This window comes from Eretmochelys imbricata, chromosome 3, assembly GCF_965152235.1.
Source record: "Eretmochelys imbricata isolate rEreImb1 chromosome 3, rEreImb1.hap1, whole genome shotgun sequence".
Taxonomy (NCBI): Eukaryota; Metazoa; Chordata; order Testudines; family Cheloniidae; genus Eretmochelys; species Eretmochelys imbricata.
In genome coordinates, this window is record NC_135574.1 from 146,392,428 (window position 1) to 146,419,458 (window position 27,031).

At 43.1% G+C, this 27,031-nt stretch overlaps 1 protein-coding gene across 1 annotated transcript in view; it reads left to right on the forward strand.

Annotated features, from left to right (window-relative positions):
• Window positions 1–27,031, forward strand: part of BIRC6 (baculoviral IAP repeat containing 6) — a 323,928-nt gene that overhangs the window by 148,790 nt on the left and 148,107 nt on the right. The window contains 7 exon segments of the mRNA XM_077813548.1: window positions 10,952–11,514; window positions 12,485–12,660; window positions 15,146–15,242; window positions 15,422–15,616; window positions 17,098–17,298; window positions 19,249–19,528; window positions 21,347–21,603. Of these exon segments, the coding sequence (XP_077669674.1) occupies window positions 10,952–11,514; window positions 12,485–12,660; window positions 15,146–15,242; window positions 15,422–15,616; window positions 17,098–17,298; window positions 19,249–19,528; window positions 21,347–21,603 (1,769 nt within the window).

The following is a 27,031-nucleotide window of genomic DNA, read 5'->3' on the forward strand; positions in this document are numbered from 1 at the left end:
ACACTAGCTTTAATCTAGGTAGCTCACTAACGACAGAAACTTAAAGCTGCTGTGGCACAGGCTGAACAAGCAAGTGTAAGCCCAATGGGGTCAGGCAGGCTTGTGAAGCCTGCACTGAAGCTTGCTCTGCCGTATCTTAACTTCTGTTTTTAGCAGACTAGTAAGATTAAAGCTAGTGCAGGTATATGTACATAAGCTGCAAATCACATGCTTGGCTGCAGTGCAGACATACCTAGTGTTGTTTAGGTACGTATTCTTTTGCAATAGCTCTGTGGTCTTAGCCTCCCTTCGCTAACCTGTAATCTGCAGGAACTACAGCTTCTGGTTTTCTCTGGATGGGGTTAATCTCTTCTACCTCCTGAGTGACTTTTTTTTCCCCTTCATTTTCCCCGCTGTTGGCTAGGGAGCTCAGGCTTTCTGTTGGTTCATTAGAAACTTCGCTTTTGTCTCAGCCTTGCAAGGTTTACCTCTAATTTCCTTTGTACTGCACTCTTCCTCTCTCAGCAAAGAGATTTCTGCAGTGCTCTCAGTGGCCTGCCTGCCATAGTACTCCCATTTTAGCTTCTGTGTTAGGGGTTTCCCTTGTTTCAACACCATGGAGACCTCTCAGGGCCCCTTAACTCTCTTAGTGCTTTTCAATGCCGGCTGGTCTAGCCTCTGAACAAACAGCCTGGTCTTGCATATTCTAGCTTCTTTCTACCCTCTGCTGCCAAGTTCAGTACAGTTTTAGAAGTGCTCTCATCCCTCTGCACCTACTAGAACCTGCTACCGTTTGTCAATGAGAATATGAGATTGAGGAGAGATCATAAATGAACCACCTTCCTATTCAGAACCACTGGATTCTGTAAACTCTCAATTGCTGGCCACCTTCAGGGTTGGGGTTCTACAGTCAGAATCTGGGGTACATAGTTTTGGGAGGGCACCTAAACTTCTGTACCAGTAACGGGGTACTCTTGCTGACCCTAAACCTCTCTCTTAGTATTTTCCAGGGCAAATCTAGAGAATTGGAGACCTACATGCTTTTATTTGTGATGCATCTTCTCTACTAGCTATGGAAAATATCTGTATAGGACTTTGCATTTTCATTGTGACTTGGAGGCTCAGAGAGAACTCTTCTAATGTTAATTAGGCATCACAATGAGACTGTGAGCTAGGAAAGTATTGGCTCCATTTTGCAGATGAGGAGGTGGTGTGCTGGGAACTAAGTAGTGGTGTGACTGCGAGATTTGTTTCTTCTTCTTGGGTGCACCATTGCAGGATGTGTGCACGCCTGTGCACTTGCAACTGGAGATTGTATATAGCAGTGTCTGTGGACCCACACTTGCGTAGAGCAGTGCCTCATGCTCCCAGGTGAGGGCCTATAAAGAGGCATGGGCCCACCACCGCTCCATTTCCTTCTCAGCTGCCTGTGGCTTGAGATGAAGTAGCTGTGGTGTCCACTGCTTTCAGCTACTTCCTGCCTTTCTTATTTACCTCCCTTGTTTATTTCATTTAGTTAGGTTTTTATTTTACCTAATTATTTTTATTAGTTGTAGCACAGCTTATGTTTGGGGATTCCTCCCCTCTGAAATTGGTGCCTTGCTCTTTGTGGTCTGCGATACTCCCCTGAGTTATGCTTAAGATTCTGGGGTTCAGGCCTTGCCAGATCTGCCAGAAACCTTTTCCCTGTAGTGACGGTCACTCTAGCTGTCTTCAGTCTCTCAGAGAAACTTCTGTCCCATCGAAGTGTAAAGTCTGCATAAGGTTTAGTAGAAGCAGGTCCCACAAAGGTAAAAGAAGGTAGGCTAAAGCTCCTCTTAATAGAATGCTCCTTAGTTCCGATGGGGTCTGTGTTTGTCCCTCTAGGTCAGTCTCAGGCCATACCAGTGACTTCAGGTGCAGCTCTAGAGATGAAGCCCCCCTCTCCCCCCTTTCCTAGCAGAGACTCTAGAAAGATGACTAAGTCACCACATAGAGCTGACTTTTGGGAGACTATTATTATCCCACAATAGGTACAGCTGAGGCTCCAGCTGGTGCCAGTAGCAAAGCATCAGTACTGCCTAAGAAGTCCAATTCGAGAGGTCTTCAGTTAAACAGCACCAAGAGGCCCTTTCCTTGGTAATACCTGATACCTCTAGGCATCAAGATGCATCTAAAAGCAGGAACTTGAGGGCTGTAGTAGTGTCATCTGGTTAGAGCAATAGAAATGGTTCAGAGTGATACCCAGCTCCCTCTCAGGTACTGTCATCCTCAGGACATCAGCTCTCTGAGCACACAGTTATCTTGTTGGCCCTCTGGTACCACATGAAGCATCCCTTTCCTACATCAATCCCTGTTCCAGGCCCCAGTACTGCCTTAAGTTCCTACTGCCTTTCCCCAGTACTGCTTCAACAACTTGTGTCTGAAGCCTTTCTCTCTAGAACTGGATCTGATCTACTGCCTCTGGCATTGATGCACAAAGTCCCCCACCCTTTCAACTCCAGGGATAACATATCCTCTGACTCTAAGGTTTCTGTACAGGGCTGTGTCACAGCATCGTACCAGCACATGCCTCTAGGAATGTACCCTGATGAGGACTTTCCAGCCCAGCAGATGCCCTAGATTCACTGAACAGCCACTGGCTCCACAAGGCTGCTTGCTGGTATTTTATGTTCTCTTGGAACCTGAGGCAACCCAAGATGAGCAAGACCAACCAAACAAAGAAGGGTCAACTTTGGAGAAGTTCTCATCTGATGAGGTGGTAATGCTGCCCTCACCCTCTTATGCAGATGACTTTAGGGCCTTCCAGGACTTAATGAAGGGTCTAACTGAATCTCTCCACACTGCTTTGGAGGAAGGTCTAGTAGTCTCAGCATTCTCTGACATTTTACATGTCTCCTCCCAGTGTAAGGTCGCCCTACCCATCAATGAGGCACTGTTCTCACCTGCATGAACTCTATGGTAAAAACACCGACCACTATTCCACCCGCTTGCAAACACCAGATAAAAAATATAACATTCTGCCCAAGGGAATGGAGTACTACTACTCCCATCCCACCCCCAGTTCCCTAGTGGTAGACATAGTCAACAAAGAGAACTGTCAAGCATGCTCCACACCCTCTCCTTCCAAGAAGGCATCTTAATGCATTAATCTCCTGGGAAAGAAAAGCTATTTGTTGGCTGCTTTTCAATTTTGAATCACAAATTACTAGGCCTTGATGTCAAAATATGATTTTAACTCCTACTCAGAGTTTGTTCAATTTATTGAACAACTCCCATGAGACCACAGGGAACAATTTCAAGCCCGCATTTTGGAAGATCAGCTGATCACTAGAGCTTCCCTGCAATCTGCTCTTGATAACGCTAATGTGGCTTCACAGTCCTTAGCTACCTCAGTAGTTATACAACATCCTGGTTCCAATCTTCTGGCTTCCTGAGGGAGATGCAGAACATCGCGAAAGACTTCCCTTTTGAAGGGCTCAAGGTCTTTAGTTTTTACACGGACTCCTCCCACCATTCCCTTTCAGTCACTGGGACTGTTTGTGCCTGCAACAAAAAGAAGTCTTCCGTAAGTCTCAAACAGTATAATGCTCCTGATCATTTCAGTTCCATCCGCAATGGACCTACGAAGCCCCCACAGAAAAGGGGACCACCATCCTTCCCCAACCACCCAGTCTACACGTTTCTCTAAGCAACAGTTTTGACAACTTAGTCAAGGGCTTCAAACAGCCTCTTTCTCTGGATCTTCTGCTGCAAAAATTTTGCTATCCAACCTTCTTTTGGAGACCACCTATCCCACTTACTACCTGCCTGTGAGCTCATCATCTCAGACAAGTGGACCCTAAGGTGGTCACTATGGGGTACTCCATTAATTTTCATTCTCCCCACATATACTCACTTCTGTTCCCCATACCTCTTCAGGGACCCTTCTCTTATGAGAGGCTGCATCTCAGATGTGTTCAGGCATGGCTAAGGACTTACATATGCTCTGAAGAGACTGTCTTTCCAAACAAATCACTGTACCTTCGCAAGTGTAAAGAACCAGTAAACGTCTCAGGTGGTGGAAAGAGCCAGTAAAGGTGTTCACATGAACCCTTTTCTCACGTCTGCCACCTTTGGAAGTCCTTTCCACGGATGTCTCTCTCTTGGATTGGGGTCACATCTACAGGTTGCCAGTCTGTCAAGATAACGTTAGGCAACAGGGAAGCTATGTATTATCTAAACCTACATGGGTAGCATGATCTCACTCTTTATGTGCAGAATCGCTAAAACCATGGAACCAGTGCATCTCCCATCACACAAAAATCTGTGAGATTTACCTACCGGGCCTTCAGAATGCAATGGCGGACTCCCTGAGCAGGAACTTTCATCAGGACCATGAATGGGAGCCCAGTGTCTCTGTTTTCCACACCATCTTCCAGTTCTGAAGGTAGATTTCTTTGCAGTTTTGCCCAGTGTGAAATGTTGCTGCTTCTGCTCCAAAGAAGGATGTGGCCACAATTGCGTGGGAGATGTCTTAACCCCAACTCCTGCTCTTTGCTTACCCATCTAATCCTCTTAATACTCAGGACTTTGCTCAAACTGAGACAGGAAAGGGAGCCAAATGGGCCTTGATTTCCCCCATCTTTGCCCACTGTGACAATTGGAACATGAGTGGCTTATGCCAGCTCCTAAGAGGGTGGGTATGCACATCATACCTTTCATTTTTGGAAGTGCTGCTGCTGGGAATGTGGGCAGGAACCCAGCTTTTCTTCCTGATGGACCTTTATCTGGGGGATTGCAGCAGCAATCTGACACTAGCTCAGCCACATACGTTTTGGCGAGAGCCGAGCTATGTGGATTCAAGCATACTTACCAAAGTTGGGAATGTGCCTCATCTTGGTTTGGTTTTCTGGAACAGTATCAGCTAAGCTTCCCAGAATCTGTTTACACTCCTAATCCCTTTGTGATGCTTCACTTTGATTTGGAGAGGGGACCTGGGATCATGCTTCTCTCTGCTTCCTTTTGCTGCCCAAGGTTCTGAGGAGGTTCAGACAGGACAACACAGTTGTGATTTTTACTGACTCCTTGACAATCCTGCCACTGCTGTTTTTCAGATGTGAAGAGTCTAGCACTGAACCGCCTGTGGATGCTTCTTGAGATCTTGGAGCAGCTCTTCAAGGGCTTGTGTTCTACAACCACTATCTCCAGCTTGCTGCATTGGTTTCTTAACAGAAGCCCTCTGTTGGCAGAGGCATACCGTCTGACCAGCAATAGAATGTCTCTAGCTTCTTGCATTTATTTTAATCTCCGAGATCTTCATGGCCTGATGTATCATTGGGATAGTACTGTCCTGTATTTTTTTGCACCAGAAGGTTTTGAATTTTCTTCTGTTGAAATTCAAGAGGCACTTCATTCAGTGACCCTCATCCTGCAGGTTCTGACAAGACCCCTATTTGAGACATAAGAGCAAACTTATTTCTAACTTCTTTCCTTTAAGATCTTCGTTTATTATAGTGACGTTGGCCAGACAAGTGAGAGAGATTAACTCTCTCCTCCCTTCTGTGTGCTTTCAATTCTCTTCAGAAGAGTTTTGTTTTGTTTTCTCCGGGAATTTATTTCTGCAGTTAATACCAAATTCCTCTGGGACAAGTCCAGTATCTTCCCCATCAGTGACAAGAGGCTGCCTTTATTGTATGTTGAGCATGTTCTTAAGCTTTTATATTTCTCATTTTCAAGAATTTCAAAAGTCAAAAAAATCACTCAAGTTTTGAACGTTGCAACAAGAGCAAGGCTGCTGCTGTTAGATGGGTGTGAGGCTGCATTCTCATGTGGTCTGGCTGGTAAACCTTGTGTGCTTAGCTTGTCAAATGCCATAGGGCTTGAAGTCTCCACTTCAGTGCTCACTTCCAGTGAGGTATTTTTCCCCAAGTATATAAGGTAGCAGGCTTGATCCCCACTCCCTTTACGATCAGCTGGACCTGTTCACTTTCCTGGATGACTCATTTGGCTGCAGGGTCCAGCTAGCAGCAGAATTAAGGTAAGCTCACCTATCATAGAATCATAGACTTTAAGGTTAGAAGGGACCATTATGATCATCCTGCGCAACGCAGGCCACAGAATCTCACCCACCCACTTCTGTAACAAACCCCTAACCTATGTCTGAGCTACTGAAGTCCTCAAATCGTGGTTTAAAGACTTCAAGGTACAGAAAATCTTCCAGCAAGTGACCCATGCCCCACGCTGCAGAGGAAGGCGAAAACCCCCCAGGCCCTCTTCCAATGTGCCCTGGAGGAAAATTTCTTCCTGACCCCAAATTTGACAGTCAGCTAAACCCTGAGCATGTGGGCAAGACTCACCAGCCAGACACCCAGGAAAGAATTCTCTGTAGTAACTCAGATCTCACCCCATCTAACATCCCATCACAGGCCATTGAGCATATTTACCGCTAATAGTCAAAGATAAATTAATTGCCACAATTAGGCTATCCCATCGTACCATCCCCTCCATAAACTTATCAAACTTAGTCTCGAAGCCAGATATGTCTTTTGCCCCCACTGCTCCACTTGGAAGGCTGTTCCAGAACTTCACTCCTCTGATGGTTAAAAACCTTCGTCTAATTTCTAGTCTAAACTTCCTGATGGCCAGTTTAGATCCATTTGTTCTTGTGTTCACATTGGTACTGAGCTTAAATAATTCCTCTCCCTCCCTGGTATTTATCCCTCTGATATATTTATAGAGAGCAATCATATCTCCCTTCAGCCTTCTTTTGGTTAGGCTAAACAAGCCAAGCTCTTTGAGTCTCCTTTCATAAGACAGGTTTTCCATTCCTCGGATCATCCTAGTAGCCCTTCTCAGTACCTGTTACAGTTGGAATTCATCCTTCTTAAACATGGGAGACCAGAACTGTACACACACTTCCAGATGAGGTCTCCCCAGTGCCTTGTATAACGGTACTAACACCTGCTTATCTCTACTGGAAACACCTTGCCTGATGCACCCCAAGACCGCATTAGCTTTTTTCACGGCCATATCACATTGGCGGCTCATAGTCATCCTGTGATCAACCAATACTCCGAGGTCCTTCTCCTCCTCTGTTACTTCCAACTGATGAGTTCCCAGCTTATAACAAAAATTGTTATTAATCCCTAAATGCATGACCTTGCACTTTTCACTATTAAATTTCATCCTATTACTATTACTCCAGTTTACAAGGTCATCCAGATCTTCCTGTATGATATCCCGGTCCTTCTCTGTATTGGCAATACCTCCAAGCTTTGTGTTATCTGCAAACTTTATTAGCACACTCCCACTTTTTGTGGCAAGGTCAGTAATAAAAAGATTAAATAAGATTGGTCTGAAAACCAATCCCTGAGGAACTCCACTAGTAACCTCCTTCCTGCCTGACAGTTCACCTTTCAGTATGACCCATTGTAGTCTCCCCTTTAACCAATTCCTTATCCGCCTTTCAATTTTCATATAGATCCCCATCTTTTCCAATTTTATCTTATCGTTCCCCATGTGGAACCATATCAAATGCCTTACTAAAATCAAGGTAAATTAAATCCACTGCGTTTCCTTTGTCTAAAAAATCTGTTACCGTCTCAAAGAAGGAGATCAGGTTGGTTTGGCACGATCTACCTTTTGTAAAACCATGTTGTATTTTGTCCCAGTTACCATTGACCTCAATGTCCTTAACTACTTTCTCCTTCAACATTTTTTTGAAGACCTTGCATACTACAGATGTCAAACTAACAGGCCTGTAGTTACCTGGATCACTTTTTTTTCCTTTCTTAAAAATAGGAACTATGTTAGCAATTCTCCAGTCATACGGTACAACCCCTGAGTTTACAGATTCATTAAAAATTCTTGCTAATGGGCTTGCAATTTCTTGTGCCAGTTCCTTTAATGTTCTTGGATGAAGATTATCTGGGACCCCCAATTTAGTCCCATTAAACTGTTTGAGTTTGGCTTCTACCTCGGATGTGGTAATATCTACCTCCATATTGTCATTCCCATTTGTCATCCTGCCATTATCCCTAAGCTCCTCATTAGCCTCATTAAAGACTGAGGCAAAGTATTTGTTTAGATATTGGGCCATGCCTAGATTATCCTTAACCGCCACTCCATCCTCAGTGTCTAGCTGTCCCAATTCTTCTTTCTTTGTTTTCTTCTTATTTATATGGCTATAGAATCTTTTACTATTGGTTTTAATTCTCTTTGCAAGGTCCAACTCTACATGGCTTTTGGCCTTTCTCACTTTATCCCTACATGTTCTGACCTCATTAAGGTAGCTTTGCTTGCTAATCCCTCCCATCTTCCACTCCTTGTAGGCTTTCTGCTTTTTCTTAATGATCTCTCTGAGATGCTTGCTCATCCAGCTTGGTCTACACCTCCTGCCTATGAATTTTTTCCCCTTTCTTGGGATGCAGGCTTCTGATAGTTTCTGCAACTTTGACTTGAAGTAATTTGAGGTCTCCTCCACTTTTAGATCCACAAGTTCTTCAGTCCAATCCACTTCCCTAACTAATTTCCTTAATTTTTTAAAGTTAGTCCTTTTGAAATCAAAAACCCTAGTCCACAGATCTATCTTTGTTTATTCTTCCATTTAGTTTGAACTGAATTAGCTCATGATCGCCCAAACCAAGGTTGTCCCCTACAACCATGTCTTCTATGAGGTCCTCACTACTCACCAAAACCAAATCTAAAATGGTATCCCCTCTTGTTGGGTCAGCAACTACTTGGTGAAGGAAGCTATCACATCCAGGAAAATCTGAGCCCTATTATTATTACTAGCACTTGTCCGCCAATCTATATCTAGGAAGTTAGTCTCCCATGATCACACAATTCCCATTAGTATTTACTTCATTAAAAACATTAAAGAGGTCTCTATCCATATCCAAATCGGATCCCAGGGGTCTATAGCACACCCCAAGCACTATCCCAGGGGAGGCTCTAGTAGCTTTCTTCCCAAATGTTATTTTTGCCCAGACTCTGCCTTATCCATTCCATCACTTCTTATTTCTTTACAGTCTACCTCATCATTGATATACAATGCTACTCCACTACTTTTGCCTTTATTTCTGTCTTTCCTAAACAGCACATACCCTTCAATACCTGTACTCCAGCCATGACTACTATTCCACCATGTTTCTGTTATCCCTATAATATCTGGTTTCACTTCCTGCACCAGTAGCTCTAGTTCCTCCATTTTGTTACCTAGGCTTCTCGCATTAGTGTAAAAACATCTTAATTTTTGCTGTTTGGCTTCTGAGGTTGCTGCTTCTTAGAGCCATTGCATGTCCTTTTAATCTACCTTTGTAGGATAGGAGAAGAGACTGAAAAAGAGAAAATTACTTGCTGGTAATTCCATTTCTTGTCTCCTCTCATTCTGCAGCCTGCCTTTCTTCTCAGTGGTTGGTGTGCTGCCTCTTGCTTCCTATTTCTCTTGTATTCAGTTGCTTTCTGTACAGTTCTGGTAGTTCTTTAACTGGGATGGGACGGTCCTGACAAGGGTTTATATAATTGGGGGTGAGCTTTTTCAATTCTGCTTCCTCACTTCCCAGTTGATGGCACCATAATATTGTCTGTCCCTTAATCATAGGCTGGAAGTAGAGAAGACTGCAACAAGGAAAAATAATTTTACCTTGGATGATAGCTGCAATTTGAATTATTAGAATGCTGTATTGTAACATTTAAATACATTCATGATGAGAAATAAATGTTTTTATTGGCATAATCATTCCAACTTTAATTCACTTTGTCTATATATTACAGGATATTACTGTATGCATGCCACATTTGACTTATGTTGAGCAACACACAAACTCAGAGTTGAAATAAAACAGCTTTTGAAAAAGGAGTTGATTCTTCCTCTGATATTAAAGCCTCATTTAAGTATGTCTTAAATATTTTCAAACAAGTAGGATTTAAATCTCCCAAAACACAGCAAAAGCACCAAAATGGGTTCAGATATTTAATATTGTTTTCAATATACCTTCAAATACTATTATCGTTCATCAACGCACTAGACTGATTGTGAAGGAAGCATTGCTTTTATTTTTAATTCTCTTCTCTTTCAACCTAAAACCTCACTATCTTCTAAATTGCACTCCTAAGACCGTGTACTGAAACGCTAATTCATTTTGCATTCTGTAACGTTGAAAATTACAGAAAGATTCAGTTCTAAATCAGTAGCAGATTGCTAGTTTTGAAATTTAATTTTTTTTTAGCTAAATCAGACTTTTAAATAATTCAGTGCACATTGGTAAAACTTCAAAAGTAGCACCAAATATCCATTTTTCAGACCTCCAGTAAGAATACGGTCTAAATTAGAATCTATTTTGCATGTGGCTTATTGGCCTGCAATTACTTACTCTGACGTGTTTGTGATAGTCATCAGTGGAATTATTTGATACTTCTTTCCTGTGCTGTTGATGCATAATTACCCAGCCAAACCATTAAGGATTAAAAACCCAGAAAATTTGATGATGGGGAGTAAAGAATTCCTTTTTGCCAGAAAACAAGTGGAAATTCACCAATGGTGGTAAAAGATTGGGGGGCTTTCCCCCATACAAAAACTTTCTGCAAGTTTACAGAATTTCCCACTCAGTAATTTTATCAAAATTGTTGATGCCTGCATTTCAGAAATATCTCTAAAGTAACTGCATAGCCAAAGAAACAGTAGTTCTCAGACTCTTTCAGTGGGAGGTGTTTACCTTCCTGATGATACCAGCACAGTGGTAAAAGGGAGACTTCCCAGAAACGGCATGTAGTGCCCCATGTAATTATAAAAATTGCCATGAAAAATAAATGCCTATCCCCTCCGTCAGAGGAACAGAAAACTAATTACCTGTGTGCTATCAATATGCATTTTTTTGAAAATTGCTAGGTTTTCAGAGTATATTGGTTAGTGAAATACAGTAAGTCCTTTTGAAGAGGACTACCTTTTTAAAGATATATAAATTGTTGTCACCTGTCAGTTAAATATATTCTGTTTGATTCTCTCTTTTAGGGGTGCTTTCCAAACAGGCCAGGGACCTCTGGATGCACAAGTGAAGCTCTTGGAATTTACCCTGGAACAGAATTTTGAAGTAGTATCAGTTAGCACCATTTCTGCAGTAATTGAGTCCGTCACCTTTTTGGTGCACCATTACATTACATGCTCAGACAAAGTGATGTCTCGCAGTGGGTCAGACAGCTCAGTGGGTGCTCGAGCATGTTTTGGAGGGCTCTTTGCCAATATTATCCGCCCAGGTGATGCCAAAGCAGTTTGTGGAGAAATGACAAGGGATCAACTCATGTTTGATTTGTTAAAGCTGGTTAATATCTTAGTGCAACTGCCACTTTCGAGTAACCGAGAATATAGTGCTCGGGTTCCAGTGGCTAGCAGTACTACAGACAGTGTTTCTGATGAAGAAAAAGTTTCAGGAGGCAAAGATGGCAATGGAAACAGCTCTAATACTCAAGGATCAACTGCATATGTGGCAGACTTGGTGTTAGCCAACCAACAAATTATGAGCCAGATTTTGTCTGCTCTGGGCCAGTGTAACAGCAGTGCTATGGCAATGATAATCGGTATGTATTTGCAAGTAGATAGTATTCATTTAAATAAAAAGCAAGGAACGGCTCTTTCAGAATGTAAAGACTTAATTCATTTTCTCACCATAAGAGAAAAATATAGTGTACAGATAAAAGGAGGGAGAGAGTAATACCAAACACATACTTTATTTTGGAGATTCCAATCTAACTTTTTGGAAGTTGCTTAAAATAATTTTTTAATAGAGTAGATCAACTTGAATTATGAACAATTGAAACAGCATTATTTCTTGACTTCATCACTGCTTCCAAAAGGTAGAGGGCCATATCGTGGCGTGGGCCCTTGCACAGAGCATAAGAACCATCCCGCCTGTCTCATTTCTGTTCGTCTCAGTGAACGCTAATTGTGTATTCTGACTACCAGGTATATGCAGAGGTCAGATCATTTTCTAGGAGGTTTATCCCTATTATAAATAGGTAAGCAAGCTGAGTAGTACTGTGACAGCAGAGCTGCCATTTAGCCAGGGAATAAATTTAGAACTCTTGTGTAACATACATCTGCACCAGACATACAGTGAGCTGTGAATATTCTATAATATACATTGATATTGCCCTCTGAAAAGAATCCTAAAAACATTTTTTAGTTGCTTTTGGCTAGAAGGAGCCAGCTGTGACCCTTGAACTTCCTGTCCCATTCCCTTCGTTAATTAACCTCCCCTGTAGTGTCTCACCTAACATTAAAGTAAGTTCTCTTGGCCAGGGATCATTCCTTCCTATTTGTACTATAAAGCGCCTGACACATGTCTGGGCTCTGTAATAATAATTTACACTTCATTGCAAACTTCATTGTTAATTACATGCCAATTCATATTTTGCAGTAGCTATGGGAATACTAATTTAATGGAGATTTAAATAGCATTAGGTTCTGTTTATGTACTAACTGGTAGTGTTTGTCTGCTAAGCCTCATATTCTTGGCCTTAAAATGTGTGTTTCATCTGTTTTTACTAGGTGCAAGTGGTTTGCATCTCACAAAACATGAAAACTTTCATGGTGGATTAGATGCAATATCGGTTGGAGATGGATTGTTCACTATATTGACAACACTTAGTAAAAAAGCCACTACAGTGCAGATGATGCTTCAACCAATTCTTACCTACATGGCCTGTGGGTACATGGGAAGACAAGTAAGTTCTCTTAAGTCTATTCAGTTACAGTTTGAAATGTTCTTTTAATAGAAATTTTACAGTTTTGTATCTGAGACTTCAGTCTGCTTTAAATGTTTTCTGAATTAATCTTATAAAAAACCTTTTAGATTTCAAAGCCTTTCTAATAAACATGGAAGTCCTCACAAATAATAGTTCACTCCATAATTGAGTTACCAAAGTACATGTAATTTTAGTGGTGGTTAGTCTCATTAAAATTGTTTCCAAGTAGTTTCACTGCTTTAAGTACAGATTAAATTAGATTCATTTCAAGTGATACATATTTGTAGCGATGACACAGCTATTTCCTTGGATCTTGTTTTCTCCTTCATGGCTCTGCCTCTGTAGACTCAACATTGAAGATGTTGCATGTCCTGAAATGCTTGTAATTGTTAGGGCCATATGCACATGCTGCTTTGGTCTAACATTCTGGAGTAGAGACTCTAAAATTTCCACTCTTGACTATTTCTGTTTCTGCTAGCCTGAATTATGAGGAACTCAACATTTTCCCTTCATGGGGTTGTCACAGGGCCTTTTTGATTACAGTTAATGCTGGTTATGTAAAGAGTTACATTTTATTCACCAAAGAATAGACACATGCCAATCCTATAGCTGCTGGATTTATCCATATACAAGTCAAAAGTGGATGGAATCCATATCAAGCTTCTGGCTTTCAAATGCTAGCAGTGAGAGATTTCTCTCATCCCAGCCTATTTCCTGTGCAATAGGAGCTCTAGTCCTCTTATTTTTTTCCCCTTTGGTTCATCTGCTTATTTTCTGTCTGCAGTACCCAAGTTCCTGAGGTATTTCAGACTGGAGATTGCAGACCTAGCAGTTCTCCACAGCGGGGTGGCAGGGCAGAGTGTGCGTGTGCATGGGTATATGCATGCATCACCTCAGTACTTTGGAGCTTTGCCCATGTGGACCTCCACTTTACCAAAGTGTCAGGAACATTATAGTGGTATGTCTTAGCCCAGGGGTTCTCAAACTGGGGGTCGGGACCTCTCAGGGGGTCGCAAGGTTATTACATGGGGGGTCGTGAGCAGTCAGCCTCCGTTCCAAACCCTGCTTTGCCTCCAGCATTTATAATGGTGTTGTAAATTAAAAACACTTGTTTATATATTTAAGGGGGGGGGTCACACTCAGAGGCTTGCTGTGTGAAAGGGGTCACCAGTATAACAGTATACTGTCTTAGCCTAATTGCTGATCTGGAGTCCTACAAGGCTGCCTGTCCCTTGATAAGTGTGGCCCTGCTAGTGTTTTTGTCATGCCAGGCTTTTTTTGCTCTGCTCTTTTGAGCCTAGCTTGTCCATTTGTGACCAGATCTCGGAGATGTCCTATGTAACTGGTTCCCTTCCATTGAAACATAGGGGTGGGCCACACCAGCTTCTCAGGGACTGCATCCTTCCCCTATATAATGAATTCACACCTATTTAGCTCTCTGTGGGATCAGGCTTTACCCTTCAGGGCACCGTCATGGTGTCCAGATCTTCTTCTTTTCTGTAGGGGGGCTGTCACCCATAATCTAGTGGACAAGCATATAGATAAAATGTTAAAACAAGATTATGAAGTCTCCAACATGCCTTAGAGCCTCTTTCATCTGTGCAGCCACGTTTAAGGCTACATTCTTCTGGGTTTGCCATGCCTTTGCCTTAGTTGGTACTAAAAGCGAGAACACCAATATCCTGTGAATTCCTTTGAAAGGACTTCAGTTCTTTCTGCATTTTTTTGTATGCTTCAGGTGACCATACTAATTCTATATTGTAGTTGCATTTAATTCAGGATCCCTTCAGTGTAATCATGCTGTTTGAGGAGACCCTAATTATATTCTTTAAGGAAGCTAATGTTGGCAAACTTTTCAGCTGCCTCATCAAGGAAATGAAATGGCTTTTCTCCATCTTTCCTTTCCCTTAGGGGTTGCATTTCATCCCTTTGGTTCCTCAAGCATTAAGAATACCTTACTGGCCGTCCAGCATTCAAGGCAGAAATCATCCATTTGTATCTCTGTCCTCACAAATTATCAGTGAATTGTTGCTGATCTTGATGGCTGTCAGCCTTCTTGAAGGATGGCTGAAATGGTTTCTTTTCCATCTAGTCTGGTTCTACTGTGACCAAAAGAAAAAAAAAAGTCACTGGCAGTTGTCTGTTTTGGATATTCAGTATTTTTAGCCCCACTCTTAACTGAGCAGCTTTCCCTGTTCCTAGGCAAAGAAGATTTTCCCTGAGATGGGGAGCCAGGGGAAATATATTAATGCTATTTCATGGTAGAAAAGTGAACTGAGCACTTGTGTTAGGTGTTGGGAAGTGCTGTCTTATCTTGGACTTATCCTCACTTGGGGGTGGGGAAGAGAGGTCAATTCCAGAAAAGAAATAATCAGGTAATAAATAAATTGTGTTTAAATAATCTTGCGTGAAATTTAGCTGTGCACTATACATCATGACTAAGAAGTTCATATATTTCTTCTAGGGTTCTCTTGCTACTTGCCAATTATCTGAGCCACTGTTATGGTTCATTCTGAGAGTGTTGGATACCAGCGAAGCACTGAAAGCATTCCATGATATGGGTAAGAGAGCGGGATTTCCCTCATTAAAATGTGCTTAGTAGAACAATGTTAGGTAAGCAAATGTAAGTAGGTCAAATATGCCTTTGCTTTCTTCGTGTTAAGTAGAAATCCTAGCTTTTGGTTTCTTTTAGTTCCATACTTACCTTTAATGTACATTTGACTTGCTTCACTTTACTTAGGAGGTGTTCAACTCATTTGCAACAACATGGTAACCAGTACAAGAGCCATTGTCAACACAGCAAGAAGCATGGTTTCAACTATTATGAAATTTCTTGACTCTGGTCCTAGCAAGGCAACAGATAGCAGTTTGAAAGCAAGAGTACTAGCTTCTGAGCCTGATAATGCGGAAGGAATCCACAATTTTGCACCATTAGGTTTGTAAATTTTTTTTTATTTATTTATTTTTTTGGGGGGCCTTTGGGAGACACTAGATTGCACTAAGACGTACATTTTTAAAAATGTCAGTGAGGTAGGATAATCCATAAACTTTATACCAGGATATTCTTAAAATCTGAATATGCTGATCAAGTGATAATGATTTGTCTGCTGGCCTAGAGTCACCAGAAGGTGACTTATCCAGAGTCTGAGTACCAACAAGATTGGAGAGTGAAAAAGCCCATTTTGATTAAAATGAGTATATTGACTGGGGCAGGATTGCAGATATTGTGGGGAAGTGGCAAAAGGTCCCTCCAAATTTGAGTGACAGTATCAGAAGAAACTATTACAAAATGGTGCTAAAATTACAAAAAAAACCCCACAAAACAGTGCATAGTTGATAGAATGAATGTCCGTTATGTATCTTCTACTTTAATGTTTTCAGTAATTACCTTAAGAATAGACATGAACAGTTGTCTTCAAACTCACACTACAGAGAGCCTGTAAGTGGCTGAGATCTTGCTCTAAGCACGTAATATATGCTACAGATCACCTCCACATCTGTTACAAACTGCTCACTGTCAGCAGCATACCACTATACGTGGTAGTGTTTGGCACTCAAACACCTCTTCCTACTCTATTCTTAAACCAGGCAGAGATAGGAGAGTAATCGTTACTATATTCTTAGTCTGCTGGGAGCAGAGAGTGGGGACTTGCAAACGAAGGTTGAAAACTACCTTGCCAGGTTCAAAACCTCGCATGCAGCAATCTTAATATTAGTTTCCAGTACTCTCTGAAAGGCCAGGGCAACAACCTTTGTGAAACCCAGACCTTTCAATGTCCATAATGTGAGAGAGAGGGAGGGGAGCTATTTTGAAACATTTGTGACCCTACCAGTAGCTTAAGATGGACACACAGAACAAGCTGTAGTATTTTGAAGTAGACGTGCAAGACTGCTTTTAAGTCATGTGTACACAGAAATGTTGTGCATGTGTAGTGCTTGATAGGTGAAGTTTCCCTGGCAAGAGGGAGGACATGATGATAAACACTGAGATACCAAGCTGGATTCAGCGCAGCACCTTCTCCATTCTCAGCAGCTGGGGTGGGAGGTTGGCATCTAACGAGATCATAGGGCCTGGACTTTGCTAACAGGCTCCCCTCACATCTTTTTATTTTGTCTGTGGCTCTAGTAGGTTGAGGTTTTTGACTAGCAGATGTCAAGCATATTTACAAGCAAAATTGCATTAGTTGTGTGTGCATTGATAAACTCTTTTATAAAAAAAGTTAAGTATAATATATTTTAATGGAAAGACAACAAATTAATTTTAGTAATTGCAATGATTACACAGGTTGCAGTGTTGTAACCTACAACAAATGAATAATAGAAACATTTTACTCTTTAGTGACTGGTAATTTGAATATTAGTAATCTGAGTTTAGAATGTGGTATTAACAATTAATATAATAATTGTTCTTTGAAGGTTCAATCACATCAAGCAGTCCTACTGCCCAACCAGCTGAAGTACTGCTTCAGGCTACGCCTCCCCATAGAAGAGCTCGATCTGCTGCATGGTCTTACATCTTTCTACCTGAGGAAGCCTGGTGTGACCTCACAATTCACCTTCCTGCTGCAGTGCTGCTAAAAGAGATACACATCCAGCCTCATCTTGCATCCCTTGCAAGTGAGTAGATTTATTAACAATTGTGCTGAACTGAAAAACTTAGAGGATATAATTTTAGAAAAAAACGTTTTCTTTGACCATAAAAAAACAGATTTAAGAACACTAACAAAAGCCCAGCAGTTTATTTTTCTTTTCTGATTGAGAATCAAATGCCATATAATTTCTTAGTTTTCTGTATTTTGTGCTGTTTGAATTAAGGGCAGGTCTGCACTTAAAAAGTTGCACTGGTGGAGCTGCACGGCTGTAGCGCTTTAGTGAAGATGCTACTATGCCGATAGGAGAGCTTCTCCCATTGGCATAGTTAATCCACCTCCATGAGAGACAGTAGCTATGTCAACGGGAGAAGCCCTACTGTTTGCACCGGGGGTTAGGTCGGTATAACGGCAATTTTCCACACCCCACCCTGAGCAATGTAGTTACACCAACATAAGTCTGTAGTGTAGACAAAGCCTGAGTGCATGTCTTGCTGCTCTTCTAGTTCTGCCTCCCTTGTCTGTGATGAGAGATGGTGTTAAGTAGGAGAGGTCCTTGCATTTCATAAGGAATCCGTTTACATATTGCTTATTTTCTTAGTTTCTGGCCCCAAGTCTTAATTCTCCTGATGCATCAGACTGGTTTCTCTGGAGCATCCTACAGGGCCTATTAAAGCCCTCGTGATGGCTGCTTTATTGTTTGTGATGTTAGACACATTCAGTTTTAAGGCATTATAATCACTGACCTGATGACTGTCTCTCCCCTAGGTCCCTAATATTGATTCATTTGTACTGGTAAAACTGCATTTTCTTTGCCAGTATAGCTTATTTGCTCAGTGGGGCTGGAATAAGGTATACCAGCAGAAGCAGTTTTGCCAGCACAAGCTTCATACACACTTGTGATTGTAGAATACAGGTATAGCTATACCAGCAAGGTGCTCCTGGCATAGACCTAGCCTGAATAGGCAGGGCACCCTATGCATTCTTAATTCGTTTAACCCCCAACCTTTGAAATCAAGTGCCCAAATCACACTCTGGATATAGATAAAAATATGAAATTAATGTGAAACTTATGGTCGTATTTTGTGTCTCAGCCTACACTGTTCATTTTAATGATTCTGAACTCTCTCTCTTAGACAATGGCGACACTGCATACCTTGCAACACAGCAGCTGTGCTGCTACAGCCGTGCTGTTGTAAAGTAAGCTGTGTAGCCACTCCTTGTGGCAGAGAGAGGGCTCTCCCGGCGACAAAATAAAACCATCCCCAGTGAGGGGCAGTAGCTTCATAATAGGGAGAGCATCTCCCGCTGACAAAGCACCGTCCACTCTGGCGCTTTTGTTAAAAGTTTTGTCATTCAGCGGGGTGTGTTTTTCACACCCCCAAGCGACAAAAGTTTCAATGACGGAAGTGTAGTGTAGACATAGCCTAAGTTGGGAAAAATATTCTGGTTTGTCTGTTAAAAACTGGGTACTCAAACTGATAGATGGTTTTTAAATAACGTAAGCTGTTAATTGCAGTTAATCCATGCTATTAACTCAAAACAAATTAACTAGTTTTTTTAAAAATGAGTGTTAATCACACATCAGGTGCCATGCTTGGAGGGGAGAGGGGGGTGTGTCTGTGCACCTCCAGGGCAGAGGTGCCCCTCCTCCTGCTCCACTGCTGATCCTGGGCCGCCTCCTCCCCCAATGGAGCCACCCCTAGCCAAGCTACTCCGCTGCACAGAGTGGGGGGCTGATGTTGGGGGTGTCTGCTTAAAGAGACAGTGCGCTGGCACGCCCATTCATCCTTCAACACTCTCTCTCAGACACTTGCCCCCACGAATCAAAAATATTTAAATAAATGGTATTCTATTGTTTAACAGTGTGATTAGAACTACGATTAATTATGACTTTTTAATTTTTTCATCATGATTATTTTTTTAATCATTTTACAGCCCTAAATAAAGTGTTAAACCCTGCTTTATTTCTCTGTAGCTTGCCCTTCATCTGTATCTGTTGAAGTAAGTGCAGATGGGGTGAATATGTTACCTTTGTCAACTCCTGTTCTCACAAGTGGTCTCACGTATATAAAAATCCAGCTTGTAAAAGCTGAAGTGGCCTCAGCAGTTTGCCTTCGACTCCATCGCCCCCGAGATGCTAGCACATTAGGCCTCTCTCAAATTAAATTGTTAGGCCTCACAGCCTTTGGAAACACATCATCTGCAACAGTTAACAATCCGTTCCTTCCTTCTGAAGATCAAGTGTCTAAAACAAGGTATGTTTACCAATAGTTGCAAGAAATGAGAGCTATCCATGCTTTTCATCCTTCCTTTATGAAGTCTTTTATGTCTCTAAAGCAGAAATCCCAGGTAGTAAACTGAATTATCAGATTTTCAGCATTTCTCTATAATCAGCATCAATAGTGTTCATGTTAACTCTTTTAGAAAATTTGGGTTTTAACTTAATACAAGCAAGGATTAAAAATTAAATTTAAGAAATTAAATGTATTGCATTTTAAAGTCAATTGGTAATAAGGAATTTACTAACCTTTAGAAAAAAGGATTGATCATTTCTATTGGAAAATTTAAGCTGCATTAGTGAGACATCATAATAGAATTTTTGGTTTGGTGGAAATTTAAAAAAAAATGGAAAATTTTAATTTTGGTTTGAACTGAAAATGACATTTTTTGAAATTTTTAGTGAATCAAAAAGTCTAAATTTTTTTTGTTAGGTCAAAATATAACATTTCATTTCTATTTTGATAAAATTTAGGGTGTATTGTCAAAAAGCAGTGGAGGACTAGATTCACAAAATGGCATGGATGACAAGAGGTGTATAACCTTTAGCCCAATAGTTAGGGAACTCACCTGGGAAGACTTGGGTTCAGTTCCCCCTCTACCTGATGTGGAGCTTGGGTCTCCCACCTTGCAAGAGAATGCCCCAGCCCCTGGACTAGGAAGTATTCTCTTATGGGTCTATCTCATTCTCTCCTGTTAAAGTTGTTCCACTTTTTATAAATAGTCAGGCATTGATGCAAGAGTACTTGAACTTGGATGTCTCATCTTAGGTGAGTGTTCTACCTACCAGGCTATAGAGTTATTCTTACTCTTTCTCTCACTCACTTACTATTCATTGTGGTTATGAATAACTAGGAATTGGCTCTATGATCCCAGGAAACTTGGGATTTTTTTCTAATACAGTTTTGATTTGAATTGTCTTTCAAATTTTAGAGTCACTTAGGTGAAGAAACAGGAAAACTATATTTAAATTAGATTCATAGAGAAGCCTTCCATAACCGAAGTTCAAAGGATGATTCAGTTAACTGTGAAGCAATTTTTGTAAATTTAGAAAAGCTAAATATGCTAGCCAAATTTTGCTATTACTGTTATATTTTGTGTGACTTTAGTTCATCATGTACTGTTAATGCGATTAAAAACTGATATATATATAAAAAACAAGGGTGCCGAGTTAAGTTGTGTCTGCAACCTCATCTTTTTCAAGTTCATTGCTTTAAATGGAATTGATTATTTGTTCAAAATAAAAATTCTTGTAACAGTTTTAATATAGGATGTTACATTGTATATTTTTAAAAGAAAAATAATAGAAGAAACAGGCTAAATATAAACAATATGTGTTACAAAATGTACAGCAAATGAGGTAGGGCTCCAGATCTGTTAAGGCACATTGTAATCTATGATAGTACTTGTTATCTTAATTTATTATAGATTTCCCCAGTCAAATTTCAGAATTTACTTCCTCCTGGTTCTGGCTAACTATATTAGGAGAATGATAAAATTGCACATGTAAGCACTCAAAAGAATTTTTTTTAAAGTGCAAAAATTAAGTTGCGGGCATACCTTTAACTCTGTAACAATGCAGTCTTTAATAATGTTTATATACTGTTGCTCTAATACAATATCCTTCATTTCACTTTACAGTGCCTATTACAGTACTATCTAATCACAGATATTTATACTTCTCTTCCTGTTGTACTTCCCATCTATAAAGGTGTTTACTTGACTTAATAAGGTTGAGATACATCATAATTATGACATACATTAATTCATTCTAGCTTTTTTGTTTATTATTTCAGTATTGGATGGTTAAGATTATTGCATCACTGCCTCACTCACATAAGCGATTTAGAAGGAATGATGGCTAGTGCTGCAGCACCCACTGCCAATCTGTTGCAAACATGTGCTGCCTTACTGATGTCACCATACTGTGGTATGCATTCTCCAAACATAGAGGCTGTGCTTGTAAAAATTGGGCTGCAGTCCACTAGAATAGGCCTAAAACTGATTGACATTCTTCTAAGAAATTGTTCCGCGTCTGGGAGTGATCCTGCAGGTGAGAATGTATTGCTTTGCTTAGTTTTTTAAAATATTCGTCATTCTAAATCTTGCAACTTCTTTTGTGGTTCATGTAAATGTGTAGGTAGTTGGTTGAAATTTACAAATAAAGATTTTGATTCTGCACTTTAAAATTGCACATCACACCATAATTTTGTGATATACAGTGCTGTGTGTTTGAGTGCCAATGAGGAAGCTCTACTACAGGGGTTCTCAAACTGGTGATTGCGACCCCCCCTCAGGGGGTTAAGGTAGTTACATAGCGGTCGCGAGCTGTAGGCTCCATGGGGCTGACTGCCTCAAGCCCCCATTATATTAAATTAACCCCCCCCTTTTAATTTATAAGGGGGTTCACACTCAAACTTGCTGTGTGACAAGGGTGACCAATACAAAAAGTTTGAAACCACTGCTCTAGCGCTTAATATCCTTCAGTAGTACAGCAGCATTACCAGTACAAACACACCCAGATTATAAATAAAAGAATGTAATCAGATTAAACATCAATTTCAGCAAATAATCAGATAAATACGCTTGGAATCCTTCAGGATACAGGAACTGTGCTATAGAACAGGTGTACATAAATTCCCAGTTGCAAACTGTGTTAAGGAATAGTTAAGGCTGAGAGTATGTCTGAGTAATTTAAGGTAAATTTCAGGAATGTTGTGATTATCACATAATTAAGCCTTGTTAAACTTAGGAAATTAAGAGTTATGGCTAAATTTATGGAAATGATTTTTTTTAATTTAACATGTTTGGATTTTTTTTTTAATTTAACCTAATTCTCAATTGCCTGCATTTAAAACTTGATTATGGAATTATTGCAACATTCCTTTTACGTTTTTACCTTAAATTACTCATTCATTAATGTACATGAACGTTAAATAAACCTAAAGAGATGGTCATCGCATGATATTTCTAATTGTTAGAAGATTTAGTATCAACTTGAAATCAGTTTTTAATATCAGCTTTCAGGGTCACAATCACCTATACACTGTGGTTGCTTTATGCCACTCTTGTAAAACAGCGAGAGTATACGGGCTGGTAAACCTGGATTTACAGTTACTTGGCATTGATCGAGCAACCCAGAATAGCTAGAATGTACACCCAGTTCTTTGAGTGCTTGCTCATATTGATTCCAATTAGGTGGGGTGTGTGCGCTGTGTGCACGGCCATCGGAGAATTTTTAACCGAGCAACACCCAGTGGGTTGGCTGTGGAGCCCCCTGGAGTGGCACCTTCATGGCGCTGGATATATACCCCAGCCGACCCAGCGCCCCCTCAGTTCCTTCTTACTGCCCGTGATGGTCGTTGGAAGTGTGGAGCTTGGCTTTGCTACTCTCCACTCTCCCTAGCGTTCACTCTACAGTTTGTTCATAGCTTGTTGTTATAGTATTTGTTATAGATTAATAGTTGTAGTTCTAGTTATAGTAATAGTAGTTTATATTAGTGGGGGAGAAGAGGGCTTCCCCTCCTCCCCGTACTTGATTGGGCTCATGCCCAAAGCTCCGGGCTTTAAGCCCTGCAAATCCTGGTCCAAGCCCATGCCAATGGGTGACCTCCACGACTCTTGCCAGAAGTGTCTGGGGGAATCTCACCAGGTGGAGAAGTGCAGGATTTGCAAGAGCTTTCGTCCCCGGACTAAGAAGGAGCGGGACTTCTGTTTGAGACAGCTCCTTATGGAGGCGGCTCTTAGTCCTCAGCCTCCAGTGGCACAGCAAGACCCGGTGCCGAGCGCTTCGGTACTCAGTGCCCTGGCTTCAGCTACTGGAGCGGTACTGTGGTTGGACTCGGATAGAGAGCCGCGGCACCGAGGTTCCCCAGCACTACAACCAACATCTTCAGTCTGGCACCGCTCTCACTCGCCTGGTCAGAAACGGTACTGGAAGCTGGAAAAGGCTGGCCCACCTCAGCAGGCACCACCCTTTCTGGATCCACCTTTAGAACCTCGTCCTGCAGCAGAGCGCCCAGGGACACAGGTGATGGCCTCGGCACTGTTGACTCCGGCACTGAGGATGGAGCCGTTGTGTCCAGTGCGACTGGACTCCCCGTCTCACAGCGTGGTTGAGGTCCAGTTGCCATCTACACCAGATACCTTTGTGGCGGCAAGGGATCTGATTGCCTTGACTGTATTGGCATCCTCTCAACAGACCAAGGCACCGCCACTTGTCTGCATGGCACCATCCAGGGGAAAGCCGACTCTTATTCATCTCCCATCACTGTCAGTTGAGTCTTGGTACCGATCCTGCTCTCTGCGCTGTTCCCGACGCTGTTCGTAGTCCCGGCACTGCTCTCCATTGTGGTGCCGGTCGTACTCGCGGCACCACTCTGACTCCCGGCACTGGTCTCGACACCGCTCTGGTCACCATCCAGGAGTAGATCCCGGTCCCGATGCTGCTCCCGACGCTGGTCATAGTCGTCGAGACCCTGGTCCAGATCCAGGCGCCGGTCCAGGTCCTGGCACTGATCTAGGTTCAGACACCACACCCCAGTGTCGCGGCACCGTTCTCCTCCATCTCAGCACCGATCTCCAGCTTCGCAGTACCAATCAACTTTTTCTTGTCAACGTGATTTGGCGCAGACCCACTTGGCACCACCGTGGCCATCGCATTCCGCCTCTCACTGATCAGGGTTTGAGGCAGGGTCACGCTTCTCAGACTGCCACCACTCGGATCATGGCTGCCTGGGCTCAGGGGCAGATCAGTGGCAGGCACAAGAACAGGGGCCTGCTCAAGGGTCCACCCAGTGGCCCTTTTGGATACCCTGAATGTACCACCAGGCCCAGGGTGCTCCTTCTGGGGCTTCTCGCTCGGCACTGTCCGAGTCATGAGTTCCTGAGGCCTCTGCCAGCTGTCCTGCTCCCGGAGGCATGGAGATGGTGGCATCGCCCTTACAGGCGGCAGCTCCTCTTTCTTCAACTCCAGCTCCCAGCCCAAACACTGAGGTTGCTGGACCAGAGCAGTGGGGCACAGCTCAGCAAGAGGTCCCGGATGATCCTCTCCCTCCTGTGGCATCCTCCTCATCTTCGCCCGATGAGGCTGTGGCGGGGACTGCTATATCGGGTCTCTCCCCCGATAGACCTCCGTGCCCACCAGGAACACTTGCGCAGAGTGGCGTGGAACATGAACCTGCAAACAGAGGAGGTGGTTGAGATGGAGGACCCTGTGGTTGACACTTTATCTGTGGAGGCTCCTTCCAGGGTGGCCTTACCAATTATCTGGACCATTCAAACCAAGGCCAGAACAATCTGGCAAACACCCGCCTCTATTCCCCGAACTGCTAAGGGGGTGGAGCAGAAGTATTTCTTTCCCTCCAAGGGATATGACTTCTTGACACTCACCCACAGCCACATTCACTGGTGGTGCCCTCAGTGAATGAGAAGGAGTGTCATGGTCAGCAAGCCCCAGCACCTGAATCGAAAGAGGCCAAGTGCCTCGATTTATTTGGGCACAAAGTCTACTCCTCGGAGGGCTCCAGCTCCGGATTGCGAACCAGCAAGCTCTCCTGAGCTGATACAGTTTTAACTCTTGGAAGTTGGGGCTCTGGTAGAGGAGGGCAATGTGGTCACGCGAACCGCTTTGCAGACCTCATTGGACACCGTGGACTCTGCCGCTCGGACCCTCTCTTCAGGGATAGCAATGAGGTGCATTTCTTGGCTGCTTACCACCAGAGCTTCAGCAAACTTTGCAGGATCTCCCCTTTGATGGAGAGGGCCTGTTCTCAGACAAGACAGACTTGAGGCTTCAAAGACTCTAGGGCTATAATGCATTTGCTGGGGATTCGCACACCATATACACTGCGGAAACCATTTAAACTGCAGCCTCAATGCTCCTACCCTCTTCCTCGGCTGAGGCAGGACTTCTATAGAAGACGGGGGTGCTGTGGCAGGAGAAAACCCTCCAACCACCAATCCGGCCAGGCCCAAGGTCCTTCCAAGTCCTTGGTGGGTCCCAAACAAAACTTTTGAGGGGACGCCTGAGGACGGTGTACCAGACCTCACTCAGGATCCTACCCCATTCTTGAATAATTTATCCCGTCTCCACCGTGCCTGGTCCCTCATAACCACAGACCGTTGGGTTCTTCGCACGGTGGAAAGGGGATACTCTCTCCAATTTTCGTTCTTCCCACCCTCCCTCTCCGTCCTTCTTCAGGGACCCCTCTCACGAGCAACTCCCTATCCAGGAGGTGTAGTTGCTCCTTGCCATGGGGGCGGTCGAGGAGGTTCCAAGGGAGCTGAGGGGTGGGGGGTTCTACTCCTATTACTTCCTAATCCCCAAGGCAAAGGGTGGGCTTCGGCCTATCCTGGGCTTGCGCGGACTCAACAAATTCATGGTAAAGTTGAAGTTCTGCATGGTCTCCTTGGACACCATTATACATTCCCTGGAGACTGGTATGCCACTCTCCACATGAAGGATGTGTATTTCCACATCATGATTCATCCAGATCTCAGACGCTTCCTCCGCTTTGTTGTCAACTGCAAACGTTATCAGTTCACAGTCCTTCCCTTTGGCCTCTCCACAGCCCCCTGAGTGTTAACCAAATGTATGGTGGTAGTGGCAGCCTTCCTTCATCAACGATGGATACAGGTATACCCGTATCTCGGCAACTGTCTCATCCGAGGGCGCACCAAAGAGCAGGTGCAGGCTCACCGTCAATTCGTCGCAGACACGTTTCAACGGTTAGGCCTCCTGCTCAACATGGCGAAGTTAATGCTAGAGCCGACCCAGAGGATAGAATTTATTGGGGCAGTCCTAGACTCTGTGCGGGCTTGAGCCCTCCTTCCACATGCTCGCTTCCAAGCCTTGTCAGGCCTCATCAGGAGCCTTCAAAGCTTCCCAACCTCGATGGAAAGAATGTGCTTGAGTCTTCTAGGACACATAGTTTGCTGCACATACATGACAAGACATGCCAGACTACGGCTCCACCTTCTTCAAGCCTGGATGGCATCAGTCTACCGCCCAGCTCGAGACAGCCTGAACCTGGTGGTTGCCATTCCGGAGGGGGTCCTGGCCTCCCTCCAGTGGTGGTTAGACCCAAGGGCAATATGCGGAGGAGTCCCCTTCCACATCCCTCAGCCTTCCTTGTCCCTCGTCACGGACATGTCAGCCCTGGGATGGGACGCCCATCTCAGGGACATCCAGATGCAAGGTCTATGGGCCCCATCCGATCTCTCTCTCCATATCAACGTACGGGAGCTGATGGTGGTGCGTCTTGCGCACCAAGCCTTCCGGGAGTGGTTGCATGGTCGTTGCCTGGCGGTCCTCAAAGACAACACCATGGCCATGTTCTACATCAGCAAGCAAGGCGGGGGTTGTTCCTTTCCTCTCTCTGTCAAGAGGCCATTCGACTGTGGGAATTCTGCATAGCCCACTCCATTCACCTGTTGGCATAGTTCTCCCAGGGGTCCAGAACATGTTGGCGGACCACCTC